Source organism: Lutra lutra, chromosome 6 (genome assembly GCF_902655055.1).
Source record: "Lutra lutra chromosome 6, mLutLut1.2, whole genome shotgun sequence".
NCBI classification, from domain to species: domain Eukaryota; kingdom Metazoa; phylum Chordata; class Mammalia; order Carnivora; family Mustelidae; genus Lutra; species Lutra lutra.
Window position 1 is genome coordinate 3,106,517 of NC_062283.1, and position 27,200 is coordinate 3,133,716.

The 27,200-nt window shown below is 43.5% G+C and overlaps 1 protein-coding gene across 7 annotated transcripts; it reads right to left on the reverse strand.

Moving 5' to 3' along the window:
• Positions 1–1,595: 1,595 nt before the first annotated feature.
• TRIM38 (tripartite motif containing 38) lies at positions 1,596–19,578 on the reverse strand. Of its 7 annotated transcripts, none has more exons than XM_047732663.1 (7): positions 19,289–19,578; positions 17,113–17,547; positions 14,841–14,936; positions 12,724–12,954; positions 11,707–11,729; positions 11,498–11,610; positions 1,596–3,718 (listed from the first exon to the last, which is right to left on the reverse strand). In XM_047732663.1, exons 1-7 carry the CDS (start codon positions 19,298–19,300, stop codon positions 3,195–3,197), a joined length of 1,434 nt encoding a protein of 477 aa, XP_047588619.1. In that variant the 5' UTR covers positions 19,301–19,578; the 3' UTR covers positions 1,596–3,194. The 7 variants fall into 7 exon arrangements, with proteins under 7 accessions (XP_047588619.1, XP_047588623.1, XP_047588621.1 ...); XM_047732667.1 differs by lacking the exon at positions 19,289–19,578 and adding an exon at positions 19,037–19,146; XM_047732665.1 differs by lacking the exon at positions 19,289–19,578 and adding an exon at positions 19,031–19,123.
• Positions 19,579–27,200: the final 7,622 nt, after the last annotated feature.

Genomic DNA, 27,200 nt, shown 5'->3' on the forward strand with positions numbered 1-27,200 from the left:
GTCCTGGGATTGAGCCCCACATTGGGCTCTCTGCTCAGCGGAAACCTGCTTCCCCCTATCTCTCTGCCTGCCTCTCTGCCTGCTTGTGATCTCTCTCTCTCTGTCAAATAAATAAATAAATAAATCTTAAAAAAAAAAAAAGAATTATATCAAGTCTTTGAACCAAATGTTTATATACTGTGACTCAGGCAACCCACGCTGAGGAAAAACAAGAGAGCTGAAGACATAATTACATACAATGATGTTCATTTGAACGTTACTTGTATTTGCAAGAAACAACCCAAAAGGATATGTGACTATGAGATTGCTACAGTCATTTAAAACCACATATTAAAATAATTTTTAATGTCATGGGGAGGAGCTAGCACTGAGAAAAACAAGAGCTAACATATGGGGAAGGTGGTTTACCGCCATGGTGGGAGTGTTTGTTCCTTAGAACTGGGAGTATAATTTACTGTAGTTTACAGTATTCCACAATAAATATCTGTGAGTTTAATCATTTGGTATCTATTGTATCTATTTCTGTATTTATTTACAGAAAGAGGCCAAGAGAGAGGGAGGTGGTGGTGCTTGCTCTCTCTGAAAAGCTGAGCTGAGACCGGGAAGGGGGTGCAGGTGGTTGCTAGGATGGGCCCCCAGGGCAGGCGTGCTGGGACAGGGAAGGTGGACCCGACCCGATTACTGCTGCGAACACGTCAGTTCCATTTCACTGGATGTCGTTTGAGGCAACATGTAGAAGTCATCCCAGAATTGTTCCTCTGCAGGTCATTTGGTTGGAGACTCTATCCATCCACCCCATTCCCTCCTTGGCTGATGATTCCCTCCTGGGATGTAAATCGCCACCCACCTCTTGTCTGCACAGCTGGTGACCAGAATGAGCTCACCCAGCTTCAGAAAAAACAGATGCTTAAAGGCTGCTCTGAACCTAAAACACAGCACGCTCAAAAGCCCTGGGGCCAAAACAACCTTGGCCCTGTCCAGGACCAAAGAGAAGACCACGATGTACAGGAGGTGAGAGGCAGGAAAAGTAGATGACTCATTCAGGAAGGCAAGGCCTGTGAGGCCAGCGTTCGCCTTCTGGGCCACGGTGAGTTCAGATGCACAGACTCTGGGTGGGTTGCTCAGTTGTATTCCTCTGGCTCCCTCAATTGCTGTCTCTCCTTCCTGCTGTGCCCTGTCCCTGGTCCTCTGCTGCAGGACCACAGACACCACACATAACTGACCTTGCATGCAACTGCAGTAGGACAGGATGTCTAGAAGGTCTAAAGAAGGGGCACTGGGGGGCCCTCTTCTTTTCTGGCTAAGTACGTTTGGGCTACCGCACGCAGCCTCTGCCCATTGGTTCTTGCTAATGCAATGCTAGCAGGAAGCCATATGGTAGGTTTTCAGAAGCTACATAAAAATTAGCTGTTGCCCGCAGGCCCTTTGCTCTACATCTATGTCCCTTTCTCCACCCTACATCTTGGAATGTGGTCTTGCCCAGTGAGGAGTGTCCTCCTAATGTTGGCAGGACCTAGAACCTAGAACCCTGCTCAGAGAAAAGTCCATACCGTTAAACACTTAGTTCACTAAGCAAGAAAGAATGATGATAAACATTCAACTAAAAAAAATGTTTTTTATTAACAAAATAAACCTTTGTAAATCATAAGGAAAATTAAGATACAATGAGAAACTGGAGTGTAAGCAAGTTATAGAACAAAAGATAAGTTCTGCTAGTCCTTAACAGGAAGAAATGCTACTATATTAGACAAACATTAGCTACTGTAATAGAGGTTTTTTTAAAAAAGAAAACAGGAAATAAAATGGAAGTCTGAAAGAGCATAGACAGGAAATATTAGTTTTGAGAGCAATTTGAAGAATTATGTGCAAATACATTTGAAAACTTTGATAAATTGCTTTTTAAACGAAACTGAATGAACTGACTGATTCAAGAAGAAATGAAAATCTAAACAAACCCATACATACAAATAAAGTTCAGCAAGTTACAGAATGCCAGTTAAAAACATGGAAACAAAACAAATAAGGAGTAGATGATTTTATGGCTACTTTTTTTTTTTTTTTTTTTTAAAGGAATAGCAACTCACTGTGTCCTGGAAGATTGGATTAGTTTCCATTGAACAGAAAACCCAAAATGATAGTGGCTGAAGCAAGTTCATATCTCTCCCATGTCGACAGTCCAGAAAATGTAGAAAGTCCAGGAAATCCATAGAATCCAGGGCTGGTATGGCACCTCCACAAATTTGCCAGCTTCCTGTTAGCCACACTTCCACCATCTGTAGAATCTAGGACAGCTTCTAAAGACCCAGCCATCACACCTCAATCATTTACGTTGTTTGTGGCTTGGCTGACTTTACCATGATCGTGCCATTAGTCAACTCAGCCATGATAATTTAGGTTGAACATGGAATGTTCTCTTCAAAATTGACCCAGCTAGAGCTAAGGTCTATTTGATCATAGAAGACTCATAACAAAGTCTGCCAACAATCATGCCAACGGTAACTATTTGCTGAGATCTTAAACTATTTCAAGATAGCTGGCTTGGCACAGTCTGGAAAATATCGACTTCTTTTCCAGTACCAAGTCCCCCAAGAAAATCTGTTATTATTCTGAATTTCCTTCCCATTTGAAACATACCCCTGTAAGCCAATTTCAACTCCTCTTTCACATGTGACGTGTTATTGCAATAGGCAGAGCTCACCAGGTCTGGAAGGCATCTGTCCTCACTGCATCATCGGAGCTATGCTAGAGGTTGGAAGAGTCACTATGTTGGCTCTCCTGCTTTTTCTCACAGCTGGTAGAGACAACCGCAATTTCCCTCACCCCCCACCCATGAGTTCCTATGGCATCGAACAAACTGGGAGAACTCAGACATCGTGATCTCCAGGTCACCCTGCAGGTCACCCAAAAACTCTTGGAAATCCAAGCTCTGAACCCACTGAGGGGCTTGGGGGGGTGGAGAAGACAATGCATGATCATTGCTATTATCTGGCTTCCCCAGCTCAGGCTGACCATCTGTGGTATTTTTGCCATTGTTCTATCCATTCATTCAAAGAAGATTTATTATGTAGCCACTAAAAGCCCAGCACTGTTCTGAGTACAAGAAGTGAAGAAAACAGACCAGATTTCTGCCCCCACAGGATTGACATTATATTTTCTATGCTAGTTAAACCAAGAAGGAGATTTTAATTCTTTCCTTACTCATCTGGGGGAGGCAGGAACAAAGGAGAATGTTGATAAACCCGGAAATAGGGCCGGACAGTATCAGAGAAGGAGGCCTTTGGGAAGGTAAAGATGTGGGATCCAGTGGTCATGTTGTAAAAGGATACAAGTCCGACATCACAGTCCAGAAAAATACCCACAACCAGAGGCTGCTCTGCCAGAGAAAGGGAAGTTATGGGATAGGTAAGTGCTAAGTAGCCTTTCTTTTTGCACAGTCTAATGGCCCAGAATCCAGACTGAGGCTTTTGCATCAAACCAATGTCCCTGTGAACACTGTCCAGACAGACTCCTAAGTCCCACCCAGTTCCTTCTCCCACATCCACTTCAAAGTAATGTTTTCCTGAAGTGAAGCCTTCACAGCCCAAAATACAGGGTAAGATACTAAATCTCTTAGAAGAATTGTCCAGATTCTCCTGGGGGCATCCACGGGTCACTTGTCTCCGATCCTCAGACAGAATGAGCTCCCGATGAGCTGTATCTGGATCCAGAGTCACATTGACTGAAAACAATAAATAAGTAAGTAGATAAATAAATAATGTTTTGTTGTCAGGAGCACAGTTTAATTTAAATAAAACCAGCCTGTCCTCAGATCCAAGCATTGTCTCTTACTAGCCCTGACAGCTTAGACAAGTCACTCCCTAAGACTCAGTTTTGTTATATAGGAAGTAGAAATTATCGTATCTGGCACAAAGAATAGTGGGAGAACTGAATGAGATCATGTATGCTCAATGCTGAGTAAAATTCCTGGAATATAGTAAGTGCCCAGTCAGTGGTAATGATAAGAATATCATCTTCATAAGCGTCACCATCTTAGTCACTCAGAGGAGTCAAGGAAAAGAACTAACCAGAGTTGACGTGGTTACTGTCCTCTCCAAAGCCAAAGGAAGTACTAGAGGAGACCACAGGGCAAAAAGAGGCAAAGTTAAGAGTCCCAAGTCCCTCCCTACTGCCTATCACTTGGAGGGTCTGCCTTCCTCTGCCTCTGGTCACACTCTCCTACAATTACAGTGTCCTCCACCTGCTCCTGAGGGCTCCAGGGATGTGATGGTTCGGTTCCTATGCCTAGCCCTGGCTGCTTCACTGTTCCTTGGTAATGACCCCAGTCTTCACCTCTGTAGGTAATTCCTTTATTAAATGCTATCTGATCAGTTCTTATCATGAGCCTGATTCAAAAAAATTTGAGGTTTCAATTGATATTCTCTTAATGATACAGGAAAACCCAAGTTAAGAAATTAAAATGCTTACAGGTTGGCAATACCACTTGAAGGTGAAGATATCAATTGGATTTTTAAAATTTTACCTCAGGAAGTGGAGATGCAACGTTGGGGGGTTGGGGAGTAGGAAAAGAATAAATGAAACAAGATGGGATCGGGAGGGAGAAAAACCATAAGAGACTCTTAATCTCACAAAACAAACTGAGGGTTGCTGGGGGGAGGGGGGTTGGGAGAGGGTGATTGGGTTATGGACATTGGGGGGGGTATGAGCTAGGGTGAGTGCTATGAAGTGTGTAAACCTGGTGATTCACAGACCTGTACCCCTGGGGCTAATAATACATTTTATGTTAATTAAAAATTTTTAAAAAAATTTTTACCTTAGATTGCTTATAAGTGACACATACAACAAAAAGACATAGGAAGGTTGACAGTTAAAGGATGGATAATATAGTTATATAGCTATAACAGTTATATAATTATATCAAATGATATTAAGTCAAAGTATTATCAAGGATGAAAAGGGTTACCTAACAGAGAAAAATACATTAATTCACTAGGAAGATATCCTAATTCCAAACAAGCATGCACTGATAATGTAGTCTCAAAATATGCTAAGTAAAAATTATGGAATTATAAGGAGAAACTGACAATTCTACAACCATCATGAGGTATTTTAACATTCTTTTTCTCCATAATTGATAGATCAAGCAGGCAAAAAAGGAAAGATACAGAAGATCTGAATAACCCAACAAGCCCAATCTAATAAATACATGTAAAGCTCAGCAATTAATAAACAGAGAATATGCGCTTTTCTCCAGTATAGATGGAATATGTACTAACTGAGTAAAGACTAGTCAGAAAGCGAGTCTGAACAAATTCCAGTGACTCTATACTGCACAGATCATGTTCTCTCACCTCAACACAATTAGGTTAGAAATCAACTTTTAAAAAAGATCAATAAAAAAAATCTTCTCAATATTAGGAAATTTAAATGCTTCTAAATCATAATATGATAATATACAGACTTGAGCAATAATAAAATGCTACATATTAAAAAATTATACAATGAAGCTAAGGTGGAATTTTCCAGAAAATTGATAACTTTTAAGTACTTATTTTAGAAAAAGAAAAAAAGCTGGAAATGAAGGAGCTAACTATACAGGTTAAAATAGGAAAAGAACAGAGAATGGGGCTCCTGGGTGGCTCAGCAGGTTGAGCATCCAACTCTTTTTTTTTTTTTTTTTTAAAGATTTTATTTATTTATTTGAAACAGAGAGAGAGAGATCACAAGTATGCAGAGAGGCAGGCATAGAGAGAGAGAGGAGAAAGCAGGCTCCCCGCTGAGCAGAGAGCCCGATGCGGGCCTCGATCCCAGGACCCTGAGATCATGACCTGAGCCGAAGGCAGAGGCTTAACCCACTGAGCCACCCAGGCGCCCAAGCATCCAACTCTTGATTTAGGCTCAGGTCATGATTTCAGGGTTATGAGATCGAGCTCCACATGGGTCTCCATGTTCAGTGGGAAGGCTGCTTGAGAGGCTCTCTCTCCCTCTCCCATTGCCCTTCCCCCTGCTCAGGTGCTCTCTAAATAAAAAAATAAATAATTTCTTAAAAAAAAAAAAAAAGAACAGAGACCCAAAGAGAACTTTTTTTAAAAAGGAAAATAAAGTTTAAATAATAAACCAATGAAATGAAGGAAAATAAGAATGCAATGGAGAAGGAAAAGCCAATAGTAGCTTTCATGAAAAGACTAATACAATTGACATACCTCTAAAAAGATTTATCAAAGGAGAAAAAAAGACAAGATTGGAGTGAATATAGAAATTTAAAAATTAAGAGAATTTATGGTAAACTTTATGCTACTAAGAAAGTTGAAAACATCAACAACATGAATAACTTTCTAGAAAAACAGTTCTTTGTAAAATTCATTCAGAAGAAAAAAGAAAACATGAACAGACCTAATGTTAAAGAAATATAATAAGGAGTTTAAAATTTACCCACAGACAATAAAACATGCACATACACCAAATAAAAAGGGACCTTGTCAGTTTTTAAAGAAATTCTACCAGTCAAGGGATAATGGCAATCTCATACCAAATCTTTCAAAGAATAGAGAATTACAGAACCCTATAACTTACAAACATAGACACAAAAATCCTAAACAAAATAATATAAATAATAAGTCAAACTTTACATGTGTGTATAATTGTATTTTATACATGTCTACTTTACTTTTTATATATGTATAAATGTATATGTAATGTATTTAATGTTTATCATACATATTACATATTTGACAATATATTATGTAACTTATATTATTAATTATACATATTAATTATATAATTGTTATATAATTATTATTTAAATAGTCACCTGATATATATCATTATATACTATATGTCACACGGAATATATTATATCAAAAATAAAATCTCTATATATGTCAAATGTTTTAATATATATTATTAAATATATAATATTCTGTTTGTGTGTCTAATTGTATGAAAAGACTGGGATGTTTTTATTACCAACTAGACTGAGAGTCAAAAAGTCAAGGTGAGGAGCCAACATACAACATTGTCATCAACAGAGCTGGTCGAGTATTAGTCATAGTAATGGGGAAGGAAGGTGTTTGCAGAGGGACACTTACCAGGAAAGCATATGACTCATTTAACCAGGAGGAGGTCTGATGTGTAAGCAGCCTCTCCTGACATACCTAGCGACTGTCTCCATCATCACTCCATCACAGTCATGCTATCAGAGTATATGCGGGGACAGCTAAACTTTACTTTCTAAAGTCAGGATTCCTGTTTGCCCGGGGACTATTTGTTTAACTGCTCTATGCAACTAACCCTTATCGAGCAACATAACTGCAGCACAACAATGATCTTCATTACAAATTAATATTTGGCTATCAAACCTGTATGTTATATATACTGTGTGTGCATATATATATATATATATATATATCTCAAAATTTAGCTTTTCCTGATATAATATATATATCAAAATTTAGGGGTGCCTGGGTGGCTCAGTGGGTTAAAGCCTCTGCTTCGGCTCAGGTCATGATCCCAGGGTCCTGGGATCGAGCCCCACATCGGGCTCTCTGCTCAGCAGGGAGCCTGCTTCCTCCTCTCTCTCTCTGCCTGCCTCTCTGCCTACTTGTGATCTCTGTCTGTCAAATAAATAAATAAAATCTTTTAAAAAAAAATTTAGCTTTTCCTGAGACTGCAACTATGGTTTAACATTAGAAAATAAATTATCATAATCACCACATAAACAGATTAATGGAGAGAAACCACATGATACTATCAATACAACTAACTCATTGATAAATTCAATGCCCATTGGTGACGACAGAGCTCTTTGGAAACAAGAGTCACAGACTTTGAAGGAAAATGTGTCTTGAAACCCTATATATCAAAAGATAGAATGAAAATGTAAAATGTCATATGTATACCAGAGATACTAGCTATGATAAGTTCCCATGAGTCAGTAAGAGAAAGAACCCAATAGAAAAATGCAAATCATGGGTAAATTACAGAAGAAGGCTAAAAGGTTAATGGACTTACAAAAGGCTCAGCCTTGCTAGGGAAATCATAGAACACAAATTAAGTCCACAATTAGGTACTATTTCAGATTCATCAGATTATCAAAAATTATAAATTATAAGCAAAGAATCGGGGAGATATGAAACAGTCGGCGCTCTTATGTTGTCGGCAGGATATGAACTGACACAATTTCAAGATTGGCAGTATCTAGTCACATTAAATGCGCACCCCTACACAGCAGCATTTTCAATTTAAGGTATATCCTCAGAGGAAAGCATTCACCGAACACAAGGACCCATGGAGAAGAATGTTCCCAGTGGCATGGTGTGCACCAGCACCAAACAAAACCACCTAGACATAAACTTCAGCGCCTATGCCACTGAACAATGGATTCGAAAACACAACATATTCATTTTTTTGCCACACTGCAGAGTGATCAAGAGAGTGTGTTCTGAGAGATACTACCTGACTTTCCACTTATCGGTTGCCTCTCTGTCTTAGCTTCCTCATCTATAAAGTGAAAATGCTTCCTACAGAGAGGACTGTGGTATAAAATAGGTAACATATGTGAAGGTTTCCTCATCTGTCATGGAGAGAGTGCCTGGTATCTGTAAGTTGCTTTTCTTGGTGCTGGTGAGACTGTATGTTGCCACACTGGCCCGCGTAATGTCTTCTGGGATTAACAAGCCCAGTGAGCCCAGGGCTGGATGTGCGCCCTCCAGGTATGAAAACACAAGGATGAAAGGTTGCGTGGCCCACGCTGTTACTGAAGCAATGTTGTGATCTCCAAGTGCTGGAAGCAGCCCGAAGCTCCAATGGTAGGGCTATGGTTACATATAATTATGATATACTCATGGAATATTAGCTTTTGAAAGCAACAAGTGACATTCTATATACTAAATGTTTGTTAAAAAAATAAAATAAAATAAAAAACAGAAAAAGACATAGCTTTTGTAACCTGGAGAAGTAGGATTGGAGAAGGGTAGGAGAAACCTTGAATTTTTCTTCGTATCTATCTATATAGTGTGACTGATTACAATTTATTTGTATTACTTTTGAAACAAGAAAAGTTTTAATAATAAGGGTTCTAAAAAAGAAAGGGGATTATCTAGTAAAAATATGAAGTCGTTTTAGAAAGAGATTGACTTGCACAATTTTGTAATCCTGTAAAAGCTAAGAGTAGACAAATCAGCTCAGTGATCTGGATGTGATTTGCATGGAGTCCTGTTTTTTCCTTTCCTGAATCTCTTTACAGGATCAAATACAGAGTTGCTTTGTTTTGTAGCTGTTCTTATTGTTGTTTATTGCTAACTTGAGGGGAAAACAAATACAGGTCCATAATCGTTATCTGAACTCCCTGGGGCCAAATGCATTTTGGACTCAGAATTTTTTGTCAGTGTTGTTCTACCTCTGTTAAAAATGCAGTTGGTATTTTGATAAGGATTGCCTTGAATCTGTAGATTGTTTTGGGTACTATAGACATTTTAACAACATTTGGTCTTCCAATCCATGAGCCTGGAATATCTTTCCATTTGTTAGTATTGTCTTCAATTTCTTTCATCAGTGTTTTACGGTTTTCAGAGTACAGATTTTTCACCTCCTTGGTTAAAATTTATTCCTAGGTATTTTATTACTTTTGGTGCAATTGTAAATGGGATTGTTTCCTTAATTTCTCTTTCTGCTACTTCATTATTAGTGTAGAGAAATGCAACAGATTTCTGTATATTGATTTTGTATCCTGCATCTTTACTAAATTTAGTTCTAGTAGTTCTAGTAATTTTTTGGTGGTGTCTGTAGGGTTTTCCATGTAAGGTATCATGTCATCTACAAAGAGTGACACTAAGTCTTCTTCCTTAATTGATTTGGATGCCTTTTATTTATATCTCTTGCTTGATTGCTGTGGCTACTACTTCCCCTATCTGTTGAATAACAGTGGGGAGAGTGGACATCCTTGTCTTGTTCCTGACTATAGGTGTAAAGTTCTGTTTTTCACCATTGAGTAGCATGTTAGTGATGGGTTTTTCATATATGGCCTTTATTATGTTGAGGTATGTTCCCTCTAAACCTATTTGTTGAGGGTTGTTATCATGAATAGATATTATAATTTGTCAAATGCTTTTTCTGCATCTATTGAAATGATCATATGGTTTTTTACCCTTTCTCTGTTGTTGTGATGTATCACATTCTTGATTTTCCAATATCGATCCACCTTTGCACCCCAGAAATAAATCCCACTTGATCATAGCAATAGGTTTTTTGTTTTTGTTTTTGTTTTTTTTATGTATTGTTAGATTTGTTTTGGCCTTCCCAGAGTCCCTGCCTTCTGTTGTTCATGCTCTTATGCAATTCCTTCCAAATGAGTGTGGGCAGGACCTGTGAAGTGCCTCTGACCAACAGAATATGGCAAAAATGATGGGATGTGACTCCTAAGATTCTATTTCATTATATGGGATTCCATCTTTCTAAAAGACATACTTCGGAGACACTCTCCTGAGTTCACTTTGAAGAAGTAACTGGCCATGTTGAGAAGCCCATGTGCAAGTGGTTGAGGGGAACCTTATAGAAGCTGAGGGCAGCCTCCAGCCAACAGCTCACAAAAAGCCAGGGACCTATGCCCCATAATAATAAAGAAATGAATTCTGCCAACAACCTGGGTGAGCTTAGAAGAGAATCCTTCCCCGCAGCCTGGCCAACACCTTAATATGCAGCTTTGTGAAACCTTAAACAAAGGACCAACTAAGCTGTGCCCAGATTTCTGACCCACAAAATTCATGAGATAATATGTGTGTGTTGTTTTAAGCTATTAAATCTGTTCACTGGAAGAGATAATACAGTCTCCAAATCATTTTAGGTTAGGTCTGATTTTGTAGTCAAACAAATTTTAAAAAGCTTTCAGTTTTTGGAGCTTTTTAAATTTTGTAATTATAAATAACATATTGCAGAAATATAGAAAGCACGGATTAATAGAATCAATGATTCAGGAAGCTCAGGCTTTGGAATTGGTAAATTTCAGTTTTCATTATGGTTCTAATATTTACCATCTGTGTTGTCTGGGTCAAGGTCCTGAAACCATCTGAATCAAAGTCCATAATGTTCACTGATCTTTCCTACATTGCTCTGAGAGTTGACTAAAATACTAACCACAAACACTATATCCCAGACACTGTGCTAAGCACTTGACACATGTTGACACACTTACTTTTCATGATAACCCAATGAAGCAGGGATTGTCCATATCTTCATTTTTTAGCTGGGGAAACTGAGGAAGTTATGTGCCTGGGGGTGACACAGCTAATACATGGGGATCAGGAATGCGAAAGGTCCGCACAGATAACCAGTTCGCTGTGTCCTGTCTAAGCACTAGAGCATGCTAACAAGGGGAGGGCAAGACAGTGCCACTGAAAACCACTAAATGACCTCTCTGGCTGTGAGGCTGCCCAGGGGCAGGCAGTGAACGTGGCTGTGACTTCAGGTCCCTTCCATCCATAGCATTTAGGGCTTCTTCACATACCTTGATAGCTCCTTAACATTTTCTTCACATCAAAATAAAGCTCAGAAACACTGCACACGGCATGAAGCTCCAGAGAGTGGGCGTCTGGTCTCTCCAACGTCATAGCCCAACTCCTAGAATAAGCAGAGGCCAAGGACTTGTTCAGTGAGACAGCCCATTCACCTTTATGTACCCATACCCCTTCCCTCATGCGCTCATATAGAACTTACCTGCGCAAAGTATCTTTCACATCCTACAGAGAAACATAGACAAAAAGTAAGTGGAAACATCAGTATTTCATGAGGCTTGGCACATGGGGCTGTTCTCTATACATGCTCTTTCCAAAGAAGTGAAGACATTTGCCTCTAGCCTCAAATACTGATGGATACTCAGACAGAACGATTCCCATCCCAGCCGTCTGGGATATTCAGCATGGCAGGATGTGTACCAGTCTCTGAGTCTGCTGTCTTTCTGGCTGAGATCTGTGGGCAGCTATGGTGTCTGCAATCACAGCCTGTGGGATGCTTCGGGAAGAGGCCTAGGAGCTTTGCCCATGCTTCCTCTGGCAAGACTTGCTTTCAGTAACCTAATTCCTTTCAGAGTGAGCCCACACCACCTATCACTAAGGGTCCTTAGCGGTGAATCCGTGCACAGCCCCTGAGAATGGCCCACTAAGATGGTGGCAGCGGGTGTCACACGGCAGTACAGCAGTCATGCTATCATCTCCCATTTACAGTGTCACCTGAGTCCTACTGGAAGGAACTAGAACTAATAGCTCCAGGCATAGTTTATCTTAATGAGGTAGATCTTCATATAGCTGAAAGAAGGCCCCATAAAGCTGTGGAGGGCTCTACAAGCGAATTAGGGAAAATACTGTCCCTCGTGTTGGCTGTCCCACTCTATGACCCACCAGTTTGACAGTTTGACAGTCAGTGTTCTGTGCACATGGATCAGAGGCAAATGGTAGCAAAAGTTACCCCATGATTCCCTTTAGCCAAGGACCCTACCATATCCATCAGAAGGGCTATATTTTTCCGAGTCACAGAAACAGATTTTTGTGATTCACTATAGACTAGCAAAGGCCACCCAATGCTGAAGTATACCTCAAAGAAACATTTCTTTCAATTCCCCATGCCCATGTGCCACTTGAGTGAGGGAGGCAGGCCTCACCAATCTGCCTGTGTTCCCTCCTGCTTCTTCCTCTCTTAATAGCTCAAGAGTTCCTTCCCCCGAGGGCACAGCCCCACCTGCAGCAACTTCTGGGCGGAGCTCTGACATTTCTCCTCTAGTTCCAGGATGTGACTCCTGAGTTCTTGGCTCTTCTGTTCCAGAGTGGCCTCATTATCTCTCAGTCTCTTCAGAGTCTGCTCTTTCTCTTTCTCCAGCTTCCAGAGATGAGACTTCTCCTCTTCTTGTAGGAAGCTCTGAAGATTTTTAAAGTCAGACTGGATTTTTTGTTTCTCAATCTCTATCTTCTCCTAGAGTCAAGAGAGTATGCTCAGAAGGTAGAAACAAGCCAAACGTCCATCGATGAACGAATTGGTAAAATATGGCATACAGATAGTGACGTACTATGAAAACTTAAAAAGGAATGAAATTCTGACTATGCTATGACGTGGATGAATCTTGAAGACATTATGCTAAGTGAAATTAACCAGAAACAAAAGGACAAATATTATATGATTCCACATATATGGGCTACCTATGCTAGCCAAATTCGTAGAGACAGAAAGTGGAACAGGGTTATCAGAAGTTGAGAAGAGAAAGGAATGGGGAGTTAGTGTTTATCGGGTACAGAGTTTTAGCTTGGGATGATGAAAAAGTTCCAGAGTTCAGTTTCCACTATTAGTTCCCACTCATAGACAGTGGTGATAGTTAAAGGACTTAACACCAATGAACTGTATGCTTACAAATGATTAAAATGGAAAATTTTATGTTATGTGTATTTTAACACACACAGAAGAATGTTTTCTCAGTCATTGGAGCTGGAAGAATGTCACAGATTGCCTGCCACTGAGTCATGCCTAGGAGGCAAGCACTGAGATGTAGGAGAGTTGTTATGATTCTCGACAGTCACCTGACGGATTTCCTTCTTCTTCAGCCAAGATGCAGGAAGAAGGTGGGGCAGTAGTGCCAGATAATTTAATCACGGAACTAGAGCTGAGGTCAAACACTTTATCAGTAACAGAGGAAAAAACTGAATTTTTATTTGGGAGGTAAGGAGGTATTTCTGAGCCTGAGGGAATTTCTGGAAGCAACAGTTTGTAATAAACATCATGGAGATTGGACTCAAAAAAACAGGGTAATAGGGAAGTCCATGGTTTCAGCAGGGGGATGTCTGGGTGGCAGGCTTTTATCATAGTTAACTGAGAAATATTCACCACCAGTCCGGGGTCCAAGTAATCATCTTCACGTGTAAAAGTGATAGAAGCCAAGGGATATAAGTCTTTTGGGTCAGGCTTTCAAATTTGGGAGATAGAGAATTACAATTTCCACTAGTGCTTCCCCAACTCAGACAGTGTTTTGGTAACTGAGAGGATGTGCTAGAAGGGTCATGGATGGGGTTTCTGTATATATTAGCTATAATCAAGATCCTACCCATGGCCCAAGATCCCAGAAATGAGGGAGGTGACAGCATCCTTAGGGAGTTTAGCATCCACACACAAAGGATCAGGGCAGAGGAAGGAAGAGACCCCTGAGAGAGGCATAATGGTCCACCAGGCTGAGGCATTTGGCTACAAGTTGATGGGTTACATAAATATTTCCATAAAGGAATGCATCTCTGATCATGGGGAACTAGTCAGCTATGGGATCATCTTAGAGACTCTAAGTCTGCAGTTGAAGTGTATAGGTTCTTGCAAAGTTGTGACCCTCTTTAGAAATCAGATAGATTTCTTTTACCAACCTCATGAGCTTGAGGACTATGAGTCTCAACCTGGAGTGATTCTATTTCCTTAATGTTCACAAAGATTGACTTCTGAACCTACAAGGCTGAGAGCCACGGCCCGCACTGTGGTTAAGTGTGCCGAAGTAATAACGTTAAGGCCTTCAAACCAGGAAGGCACTTTGAGGTATTTCAAATTTGAAGCCTGGTCAATGACGGCTCTAACTAAAATAGGCATACCAATTCTACTTCCCCTAAGGTATCAGGAATCCTAGCCAATTACTATTGAAAAGTTGAAGGGATCGGAAATAAATTCTCACAGATGTAGACAACTAGGGGTATTAAAAAAATGGTTTCTTTTTGGGGTTTCATCTGGTCTGGTTTACTAAAAATAAATTATCATTGTGTTTTGCCAACCATTCCCCATGCCTGCACTCTAGAGTAGAAAAGAGCTTGAGAACAATAAATGCAAATTCTTACATTCCATTCGCTTATCTGCTTTGTTGTGAACAACTTCAGTTTCATGCACTCCTCTTCTAGTTGCCTCAAATTTGTCACAGCATTCTGAAGCTTCTCCTGAAGGAAAAATCGGGTGAATAAAGTCCATTCAATTAGTAACTCTCCATTAGGCATGTTAAGGGGAACCCCAGCCCTCCAAGACTCTTAGAATAACCAAATACACACTGAGTCATTACAGTAGTTTAGGAAGCACGCCGAAGGCTGTATGTGCAATCACAGATTTTGATTCCCTTGGCGGCACAGAGCAATCGGTAGGATTCTTTTTTTTTTTTTTTTTAATTTTATTTATTTATTTATTTGACAGACAGAGATCACAAGCAGGCAGAGAGGCAGGCAGAGAGAGAGGAGGAAGCAGGCTCCCTGCTGAGCAGAGAGCCCGATGCGGGGCTCGATCCCAGGACCCTGAGATCATGACCTGAGCCGAAGGCAGTGGCTTAACCCACTGAGCCACCCAGGCGCCCCAATCGGTAGGATTCTTAACACCATTTCTGTGCAGCAGAAACTGAGGCTTAGAAAGGGGTTAAATAACTTGCCCGAGTGCTGTAACCCCCTCATCGATAGTTCTGAGTGGCTGCTGGAGCTGAGATGCGGTTCCAACCTCGTCTGCTACCCCAGAGCCTAAGCCATATCCACTACGGTCTTGCCAGGGAAACACTTTACGCAGAACTTCTCATCATCATCTACAAGATTTTATAAAATAATGTGTTGAACCAAACATAACCAATGCCAGGGTGATGCACAGGGAACTCTGAATGTGTTATGTTCAGTTGGGAAGGGAAGACCAAGATGTCAGCTAAAGTTACCAGGAACAGTTAACACAGGAGGGGAGCTCTGCTGTCTTTGAAGAGTGGTAATTCGTGAAGCCAATCTAAAATGATTTTGTATCTATATCAAGTTTTGGGGTTATTTTTCAAAACAGTTTTTCACATTTCCGTGGAAAAGAATTTGAAGTGACCTAGATCGCTGCTTGCCATCAATTCTACAAGATCAGCTCCTGTCTTCTGTAAACTCAGTGAGCACACTCGTTAATTCTGAGAACTCTCGAGAAAGGGCTCTATGAGACTTGTCAAAAGACTGTATTGCCATTGCTATCCGGGGGACCCAGAACCTCACTACAAGCCCGCCTCCACCTCACAGGGGCAGGAACAAAGAGCCCCACACTGGGGACATTTTCTTCAAATCTAGGCAGGACAGGGAGAGAATAAGGTAGCAGTACTGTACCCTTTCTTCATTGCCTTGAGCAAAGGGCCAGCCTTCTTTACTGCTTCTGAGTGAGAAACAGGAGTTGCCCCGAACCTCTCCCTCCACTTCATCCTCCATGAACAATCATTTTCCAATCCTTTAGCTCCCCTTCCTGAATCTTGCTTGAAGCTACCCCTTCCCCCTTCTTACAGGAATAAGCTGAATTTTACTCCTGGATACACCTTTCACTTTCAGTAAAAGGCCAGAATGCCCTTTTCGATGTCAACCTGATTCTTCAATCTGCAAATAAAGCCCCCCAGTGGGCAGCACCACTCTGCCCACTCTACGATTTAGACTCTGAGTTGACACCACAGTTCCGGGCCAACCTCCTCTCCGAGGCCATCACCTGGCATTCCCTACATCCCCGGCCCTGGCTATGCCCTCGCACCTATGGTCTCCTCTGCCCGGAACGCCCTCTCTTCTCTCCGGGCCTCTACCTGTGGTTGACTGTTACGTGCTCTTCAGGAGTCACTTCCGGAAAGGCTGCTCAGACCCCCTCCCCACCCCTTGTTGATCCTCCTCCCCTCCCAACCAGCTGATTCCACGCGGCCTCTTTTACTGATTTGTCTTCCCCACTGGACTGTAGGATACCTAAAAGGTGGTATGTCTTTGTCTCCTGTGTTTTCAAAGTGCATCATATGGTCTCGCCCACTGTTAAAATTACATACATGGGGCAAAGCAATAACACAGGCAGGTGTGCATCCGAGTACATGGCGATCCGGAGCAGGGAGACGTCCACCGTAGCAAGCAAGAAGGGAGGGGGGCAAGAGTGGGACCCCCCTGTTGAAGGTCAGAACGGACGGTTGGGACTTGACTCAGTGAGAACCCACAATACACTATTTCTCATATCACGAAAGACGTGACATGAAGGGTGACACGATGACAGCTGTGTTTCAGGATCATCGTCTCAGGTTATAGGCTAAATAACCTCGGTCCCCAGGGAGCAGCGTGGGAGCGGCACCTGCCAAAACCTGCCAACCCGCACGCTCACCTTGTAGTCCTGGCACACGTCCTCGATGAGGGCTGTGTGGTGCCCTTTGTGCCGCGGTGACCGCTCACAGCGCCAGCAGATGAGCTGGCTCTCGTCTTCGCAGAACAGGTGGAGGTGCTCTCCGTGCTCCTCACATGACATCTCGTGCTCCATCTCCTTGATGGCTTCAATGAGACTCCCCAGCTGCTTGTTGGGCCGGAGGCTGGCCAGCCGAAATGGAGCCCGGCAGTGGGGGCAGGGGAACGTATTGGACGATGCGTCCACAGGGCCTTGGTTCTCAAGGAAGCTGACGATGCACTGACTGCAGTAGCTGTGTCCACAGCTGATGCTCATGGGCTCAGACATTAGGGACAGGCAGATGGCACACGTGGCTTCCTCCTTCACCTTCTTGGTGGCTGAGGCCATGGCTTTTCCTGACAAGTTCCAATATGGGATCTAGAGGCAGGGATGAAAATCCACAGGTATGGAAATACACCTCACCTGAGCCTCCGAGCCATGCACTGCGTGGGAAGCCACCGGCCTCCACAGGTCCTAGAGTCTTCTCTCTAGAGAGATGAGATGGACTGGGATTAAAATGGTACATAAAATGAGGCTGTGTTGTGGAAAATGGCAGTCACGATCCCATGTGGCCACTTATATTTAAATTAATTAAAATTAAATAAAACTTAAAACTCGGTTTCTCAATCCCGCTAGCCATATGCTTAACAGCTGGGGCCACTGGAGGCTCCACGATGGCCCATATGCAACACTCCATGGGTGCACAGTTTTCTCAGACCCAGCACTGACGGAGACAGAGAGCAAGGAAGGCTTCCTCACCAAAGCTGTAGCAAGACAGAACTCAAGTGAGGGAGTGTGAAACTCCTACTCTACAAACATCAAGAATCCTTATACCAGAACTGTTTCTTCGGGACTGGGAGCAACCCTGAAGTAACTGGGTGGCCATGAAGGATTCCCCTGAGGTCGTCAAATTTGACTCTGCTGGAACCCCACTGCCAGCTCTCTCTGCCCCCACTCCCACCCCACGGGGGACAAAAGACACCGGGTTAATGTCTCAACGGAGCCCCAATAACGAAAGCAAATTAGGCAACCGAAAAGAACCAATGTGTCTTTGCTGTTGTCCTCTCAGTCCTGAGGGAAAGATCTGGAAAGAGTTGGGAAAAGAAGGGTTGTCCCCGGGAACAGAGCTCCTGCAGAATGAGGGAGGGGACCAGCTCCCCTCCAGGCCAGGACGTGGTTCTCGGGGTGTCGGGAGCACGGGGGACCGGGGTGGGGGGTTTGCAGAAGCCAGGATGTGGGGGAGGCCACGCCCCGGGGGTGTTCCGGGGGCTCGGCCTCTTGGGTGTCCAGCGGCGAGGACCCGACGACGGGTGACAGGGAGGCCTGACCTGAGGCACCCACTGCGGCTGGCAGCGGCTTGGGGAACCTCGCCCTGTCCCCCGGTCCCCAGCCCCGCGCCTTGGCGGGGAGGGTCACCGAGGTGCGAGGAGCAGCCTCTGCACTGACAGGGCCAGACACGAAATCCGGGCTTCCGCTCCGGCTGCGAGGCGGCTGCCGGCATCTGAGAGCCAGGGCCGGTCCTCGCAGTCACGGCGGATTTCCTCCGGGGACCTCCCTTCCCCGGCAGGCGGCTTCTCCCCCGGACCACAGCCGGCTCCCCGGCGCCGGGGTGCGGCGCTCCCCTCGCGAGGCCCCGAGCGTGCGGGGCGGGCGGGCAGGCGCCCTCCCTCACCGCGCAGCCCACGGCTCCCCAGGCCCGGCGGGCGCTCCGAGGGCGCAGGAGCCGGACAGCCGCCGGGAACGCGGGCAGGGTCCGGGCGGCGCGGGCACCGGCACACGGACCCCTCGCGCTCGCCCCCACACACCCCCGCGCTCATCTCCGCCCCCTGCCCCGCCGCGCGTGCCCACCACCCTCCCCCACCGCCGCCCGCCACGTACTCGCCGCCGCCGCCCGAGGCCCGGCCGCCCGCGAACTGAGAAGCGAAACTGCTGTGGGAGGCGGGCCGCGAGCGCCCGGAAGGCGGTCTGAGGAGACGCCCGCGAACGCCCGGGAGGAGGCGCCCGGGGGGTACTGGCGGGGAGGCGCCAGCTTTGCGTTCAGCTCCACTGGGGTTAGGGGAGACGGCGGGAGAGAAGACCCTTCTTTCACAGCCGTGAAGGGACGGGAGAAATGAATCACCCCGTCCGCCATTTGCGACCTAAGCGAGAGCGTCTCGAATCAGGAAGCCCGCAGAGGGTCCAGATCTTTCTCTTTCTGCCACCGACCCCCTTTAGGATCCGTAGCCTTTGGGGCCCATGTTGGTGCTGTTCTTAGGTCGCGCGCGGTTGTCCAACAGCTGAAGGGCGTGGGGGAAGGGGTGGTGGCAGGAGCAGAGTTCCGGGCGTCCCGCAGTCGGCCCACGCCAGCCCCACTTCTCTTTCCCTCGCTCCTTTCCCTCCTCGGCCGCCCTCCGAGGATGCGGATACCGCGCTTCTCCACCCTCAGTCGCGCGGCCCAGGACTGCAAACGGGAGCCCGCAGTGGGCCGGCTGCGAGTGGCCTCAGCAGGGGCCGTCACGGGACCTGCACAATGGAGGACAGGCTATGGGGCCAGGGACTTCGCCCAGACAGGGTCCTGCGGGTCCCAAACCGTGGGACACGTTCCTCTCTTGCCTTCCTAGACAGGGGTCTCTCTTAACCACTGTGCTCCCCGGGCTGCTCACAGAGACTTATGCCGCTCTGCAATCCAGTGGCTCATCGTGTCCCGCTGGCACTTGGGGTCGTGGCAGGCCCTGCGCCCAGCACAGGACATAGCTTCTCCCGAGGCAACCAGCGCACAGACGAAGACCCAGAATGAGGCCCTGAGGCCCTGACCCCATGATGCATCCTTGCTGATCCCCATGACTTTCACTGTCGTGGATGTGACTCTGGACCCAGGCAGAGCTCGTCCCAAACCCATCTGGTCAAAGGATCAGGCAAAGGAAGCCAGTGGATGCCGAAAAAAAAGCAAACTGCCACTGCTACAGATAACAGCAAGAGAAAAGCAGCGACCTAACGACAGGGTCTGTCTTGCGACGGCCGCCACACCTGTTTCCTGTTGCGTGAAGGAGGGACTAGTTCGTGCAGAGAGCTGCCCGCAGTGTTAGAAGAGGAGGGGAATGCAGATGAGCCTTCGGAGATATGTCCCCCACATATGGGCCTAGAGAGAGACCCTTAGGAGCTGCAGCAAGGGTAAATGCCTCTCCTCCAATGAGTGAGGCTAAGTGCAACCCTGTGAGCCTGGGATGCAGGAACAGGAGATGGGGCACCGCAGTCTCTAAAAGCATGCACTCGGGGCGGTCCCTCTCTGGGGAATACTTGTCCTTCACATAACCCCTGGGTGCCTTCCCTCAACTCCTTCAGGGATCCCTTCTCTACCAGGCTTACTCTGACCACCTATTTATAGTTACATTCCTCCCCTTTTGGGATCCCTCTTACAGTCTCTAAGCAACTGACTCTTAGTTTTGGTTTAGATCCTGATCCCAGGGTTGTGAGACTGAGCCCCCCCCATCAGGCTCCACCCTCGGTGGGGAGTCTCTCTGAGAGTCTCTTCCTCTCCCTGACCCTCCTGCGTGTACTTTCTCCTCTCCCCCTCTCTCTCTGTCTCTCTCAAATAAATCTTTTTTTAAAAAAAACCCTTCAAGTTTATTAACTTGTATTATGGCCCAGAATGTGGTCTATCACAATGAATATAACCATGTGAACTTGAAAAGAACGTGGGTGCAGATGTTCAGTATAATGTTTTGTAAGCGTCAATTCATTCCAGGTGATGGATATGGTTTTTCAGATCTCCTACATCTTTACTGATATTTTATCTAGTTATTCCATCATTATTGAAAGAAGAATATTAAAATCTCCAGTTGTGATGGTAGAATCCTTTATTTTCCTTTTAATTCTTTCCATTTTTTACTCCATGTATCCTGGAGCTCTGTTGTTAAGCTCATACACATTTATGATCATTACATTATCCTGCTGAACTGACCCTTTACCAATACAGAATATCACTCTATCTCTGCAAATACTCTCTGTCTTCAACTCGGTCATTAATATAGACTTTGGTCTTTTTATGCTTGCTGTTTACATAGTACCTTTTTTCTACACATTTATTTTAAACTTATCTGTTTTTTTTTATATTTCAAATGTTTCTCTTCTAGCAGACATATGTTCAGTTCTTCCATTTTTTAATGGATTCTAACAATCTTTGCTTTTTAATTGGAGTATTTAGACCATTAACATTTAACATTAACCTTTACTTTTCTTCCCATACTACACTGGCTGGCATCTCCCAGACAATAGTGAACATAAGTTGTGAGAATTAGCTTCTTACTTTATTCTTAATCTGGGGGAAGGGCATAGGTGGAAAAAGCTTTTAATAATTTATCATTAGGGGCGCCTGGGTGGCTCAGTGGTTAAAGCCTCTGCCTTCGGCTCAGGTCATGATCCCAGGGTCCTGGGATCGAGCCTCACATCGGGCTCTCTGCTCAGCAGGGAGCCTGCCTCCTCCTCCTCTCTCTCTCTGCCTGCCTCTCTGCCTACTTGTGATCTGTCAAATAAATAAAAATATTTTTTAAAAAATAATAATTTATCATTAAATATATTGTTTCTTGATATACTACTATTGCATTTTAAATTATCATTATTAAAAAAATAAAGTTATTACATTTTACATGAATTATTAGGAGAAAATATTTTCCAGGAAAATAACATAGCAACATCTCTTAGTTTTGTTTCCATCTTTCTTTCACATTTTATATAACCTACATATGGGGCACATTATTGAAACTACATGTATTTCACATGGCATCTTAGTGACCTCCTTGCTCACATGTTCATCAACAGATGGCACTCTTGTGTTTTTGGTGTCTTACGTCCGTATGGTTTTGCCTTTAAGAAAGCGTAACTACTTTTTTGATCAATATTAAAAAGAATTGTAAATTTAATCTGTTCTTACAGGTGACTTCAAATGGCTAACAATGGCATTTACTTCCAAACAGTCATTTTTAAATGTACTTATTCACACAATAAGTGTTTATTGAATAGCTTTTCTACGACAGACACTAGGCTGGACCCTGGGGATATACCAATTATATTAGAGATAATTTATTTCCTACAAAAGTTTCCAGAAAGCTAAAACATGTAAAAAAAATTATATCCTACATGTTATAACAAGGTAGTAAAAAGTGTTGAAGCTGAGAAAAAAAATAAAGGAGCGTGCAATTCCCGTCAAAATCTGGATACTTCTGCAGAGTTGAAAACTTCTGAGTCATAATCTGAAGGAGAAGTGAAAGTTCACCAGGGGAAGAGGAGGGCCAGGAATTATAGTGAAAAGGTCAAGAGTCATTAAAAGTATTCCATGTTATGTGAATACAGTGAGGTTCCAGAACCAAGAGCATGGAATCCATGAGGAAGATAGGTTTCAAATAAATCTGGGACCAACATAGTGAGGCAACTAGCAGAACTCATATCTCCTTCCTACCCTCTCCCTGCATATTTCCTTTATAGGATTTTTACATGGAGGGAAAATTCATAACCACCACTGAGCTGGGGTGCTGGGGGAAGGTGGAGAATCTGCTCGGTTTGCTTATCCCAAGCTACGCTCTTCCCCTTGGCCCAGACAGCCTAAGTTCAGGTCCTAGGGACCTGTTACCTACATACAGAACCTACCCCGAGGTGGATTCTGCCCCGAGATGGACTAAAACCCTCCCCTGACTCTTAGTACAGATAAATTCACTCGCAGATGAGTCTCCCTTTCCAAGAGTCTCTTACCCCTAAGACTCCTCAACATCTTCAACACCATTCAGGGTCATGGAGGTACTGCCACGTCCTTAGCTCTATGACTGATACAGCAAATGCAGGAACGAGAAGACCATCAGCCCTTGGATCAGACCCTTTTCTCTGGCCCCTATGACCATCCACCTGTTTTGAACTCCGATGCCAAGAGATCTTTGGCCCCAAGGGCACTTTGCAGTGAGGTTTAAAAATCCAACGAATCTACAAAACACCCAGCCTGTACCCTTTAAGAACTCATTGTCTTGGAAGATGAAGAGGGTGAGGAACTGTTCCCGGTTAAAAGAGACTGAAGAAATATGACAACTAAATGCAAGTTGTGATCCTAGACTGGGCAGAGGGGAGATTGTTAGGAGAGACATCCTTAAGACAGCTAGTGAAATTCAAACTTAGAGATAAAATATTTAAGGATAGAGGATGATATCTACAACTTAACCTCAAATCCTTCAGCAATTATATATAGAGACACAGATCTATAAAAGGATGTATGGGTAGAGAGAAAACAAATGTGGCATGATATTAACAATTGGTGAACCTAGGTTTGGATATAGGAGAATTCTTTGTTTGTCTTGCAATTTTTCTGTCTGAAATTATTTCAGAATAAGTTTTTAAAAACCACAAGTCCCATTGACCATTGACACATACACCAGGGTGCAGGTTCAGTAGGGACTTCTAGGTTCAGTGTGCCTTCTAGGTTATGAGATAAAGGGATCCTGAGGAGGAGACAGGCTGCTTGGTTCCTCCCTTCTGGACTAGGGTTCTGGCTCTCTGTCTCTGTCTCTCCCCCACACACCCCTCTGTATATCACTCCCCCGATCTGGTGTACGTCTCTCTCTACCCCAATGGCTTTGTGTTGTGATGGGTTGCTTATATGTTTGTTTTGTTTGCTTGCTTATTTTTGATCTTTTTCTCTTTCTGTAACTGAAAGTAGACCTTCCAGAACAGCCTGTTGTACTCCAATCCATCCTGAGCATGGATTGGGGGGGGGGGGGGGCTTTATCCTGTTTGGAGTTTTCTGATTATCTTGACCCCGTGCATTTATGTCTTTCAATGTATTTGAGAGTTTTTAGTCCATATGGATTCAAATATTTTTTTTTCCACTCTGTGCCATTTCTCCTGTACTTCTGAGGCTCTGATGACCCAAATGTTAGAGCTTTTCAAAATTGTCCTACAGGCTTGAAACAATGCATATTTATTTTTACCCAGCATCTGTAAATCTGAAATTGAGGCTTAGCTGAGTTCCCTGCTTCAAGGTCTCACCTGAGTGCAGTCTAGATATTGACTAACTCTGAGGGCTCATCAAAAGCACGACTAGGGAAATAGCCGCTTCCAAGCTCACTCAGGTTATTACAAAAATCCAGTTCCTTACAGCTAGAGAACTGAAAGTTTAAATTTCTTGGTAGAGGTTTCCTACAGTGTCTTCCCATATGGGGGTTCCTAAACACAATCACTTGCTCCCTCAAAGCCTGCAAAGGAGAGACAGAGAAGCAAGCCTGTTAATAAGAGAGGCTAATATAACATAATATAATATGATCATGGAAATGCCATCCCATTACCTTTGTCATATTCCATTGGTTAGAAGCAAATCACAAGTCCCATCCATACTCAAGGACATGGACAGAGACATGGACATGAGGAGACAAGGACCATGGAGGCATCTTTGAGTTTCTGTCTATCACATCATGAAGGAGGCTGCAGACCAGTCTGTGGCCCCACGTGTCCAGGGTTCTGGGCCTTAGCAAGATGGAATCCTGAAGAACTAGGGAAGTAAATACAGACTAAGGCTGGCAGCTAGCATCACAGTCAAACTGCCTACAAGATCAGAGACCAGATTTGTGATGGCCGGAATATCATCTCAAGGTGGGTGACCTCGAATGCTAGGATAAGACGTGGCATGGTTCTGGAATGCAAACCTTAAAATGCAGGTGAAGTCAACATAAAAAAGTCCTGGACAGTGCAAGGTAAGCCCTGAGGGAAGGAGAGAAGAAAAAGAAGAGAGATTCAGAGACAGACAAGTAAAAACACTGAAATATGGTTTGCACACCAAAATTTCAAAATTCGTGAAGTAACCTAAACCCAAAAGACCGTGATCAAACTCCACAAATGGCATGCGAATTTACTCCAGATGAAAATAATTTTAAAGTCAGACAAAGATAACTATGTTTAGGATGCTCAAGGAAATAAGTGAAAGATTCATTTCTGCTTAAAGACACCAGGAAATGATGAAACTGAAATAGGTCAAATTAAATAAGAAAAATTGACCATTTTAGAAATACGAGAAAAAATATAGGCCTTGAAAGAAGAAACCTTATTGCTGAGATAAATCTTAGACTAAATATCATTCCCAGACTGAATTGTAAACAAAAGAGAGAATAAGAGACAAAATTGTAGACAAAAGAGAGAATAAGAACATTTCTACACAAAATAGCAGAGGGCTAATATCTTCAGGATCAGCCTTGTTCTGGAAGCTTCACAGAAACTCTAAACTTTAGGCCCACCCCTGACACACCAAGATACTTAACACTTTCATAAATTCCTCCAGGTAATTCATATGCACAATAAATTTCAGATGTGCTGCCTTAGGGTAGTGGAAGAAAATTTTGAGGAATTTGCTCAGAATGCAGAACAGAAAAGACAAGAAAAACATACATGAAAATGCAGCTAAAAGCCAAAGCTAGACCAGGGATTCTGTATATCTATAATAATTGGTCAATCCAGAGGAGTAGAACAAAAGTATCTGGAGAGATAGCAGTTGAGAATTTTTTGGAATCAAGGACATGGATTTCTCAAATCACAAATACACCACAAATCCTGAGCAGGACAAATACAAGAGATTTATGCCTCTCTTTTGTTGTATTCTACTTTGTTGAGTGTTCCTTCATGGTCCCATCTGTTGTTTGGATAAAAAAGTTGCACAGATAATATGTTAGCTTTCCATGGTAGCTTTTAAGAGTCTCTCTTTATCTTAAAATTCTAGCAGAAGCTGCTCTGTTCTTGGTGCCCTTGGGTTGGTCCCTCTCTGTCTCTTCTTGTCATCTGGAGCCTCAGGTCTTAAAGGCTGTGATTGGGTTGCAGGTCTAGGGAAAAGGTAAGAAAGAGGTTCCATAGCCTCCTTTTCACCTGGGACAATGGGGTAGAATCAGTCTTTTCTAATGGTGCATGCCACATCCAAGGTCAAGGTCCCAACTGAAGGCCTCTGGCCTTATAGAAATAATTCCTCTTTACTTACTTGGAGAACCCCTGGGGATTTGAGGCAAATGCTGGCGACTGTTCAAATCCTTGGGGACCTTGATCTGGATGTCTCTCTATTTACCAACTTCTTTCTACCTCGGAGTCATTTTGCAGCCAGAATTGGGATTAAATTCTATGATGCAGTGTGAAACTTCTGTGGTTCAGCCTTTGTACTCATCACTGCTTGTCTGCCTCTGTCTCCTTCTTGGAATCACAAGTCTAGTGTCATTCTGTTAGTCCCACCCTGAGTTTCTCACTTGGTAGTACTTTTCAGTTAGGGATATACATACTCTCATTCATCAGACACAACCACCAGACAATAACTTCCTAAAAGTATAAACCTGATCATGCCTCATGCTGGCTTAAAACATTTTAATCATTCCTAGTCACTTTTTTTTTTTCACTAGATTATGTTTAACCGCAGAGTGGATCTGGGTGTGTAACACAGGAAAGCCTGGCATGGATTCCTTTTCATGTCTCTGTATTTTTTCTTGTAGAATTCACGCAATTTTTATATTTGACTGGAATTGTTTAAAACAAATAAAAAGGGGCACCTGGGTGGCTCAGTCAGATAAGCATCTGCCTTTGGCTCAGGGCCCTGGGATGGAGCCCCTGGTCAGGCTCCTCGCTCTGAGGAGGAATCTGCATCTCCCTCTCCCACTCCCCCCACTTGTGCTCTCTCTCTGTGTCAAATAAATAAATACATGTTCCTCAAAGTATTGCATAAAACTGGCACTTCAGAAAAATATTTTGTTTTTTTCCTGCCTTCTTCTGGGCAGACCAGGCAAAAAAAAAAAAAAAAGTCCCCATTTGTCTTATTTTTAACCATTTTTTTGGTTGCCCTGCCCATGCATTCCTATTTCTGTGTCTGCATACCTTTGTGTTGAGGATGTATAGGAACCACAAGATATAATTCGTGCCCCAGGACATTACATAAAAGGCCTTTGTGACCTGGTCTTGCTGACTTCTCCCCCCAGACTTCCCACTATTCCCTGACTTAGTGTATGATCCGGGTGCTTCAGGTTTTTCTAAAATCAAAATGGGCTTTTTCTTTT

Bases quoted from the DNA above. Each gene is read 5' to 3' on its own strand.
- TRIM38 (XM_047732663.1), bottom strand. The intron at 12,955-14,840 runs GTAAGAATTTGC...TCTTGACTCTAG, and splicing joins AGCAGATAAGCGAATGGAAT to GAGAAGATAGAGATTGAGAA. The intron at 11,611-11,706 runs GTAAGTTCTATA...TGCTTATTCTAG, and splicing joins GTGAAAGATACTTTGCGCAG to GAGTTGGGCTATGACGTTGG.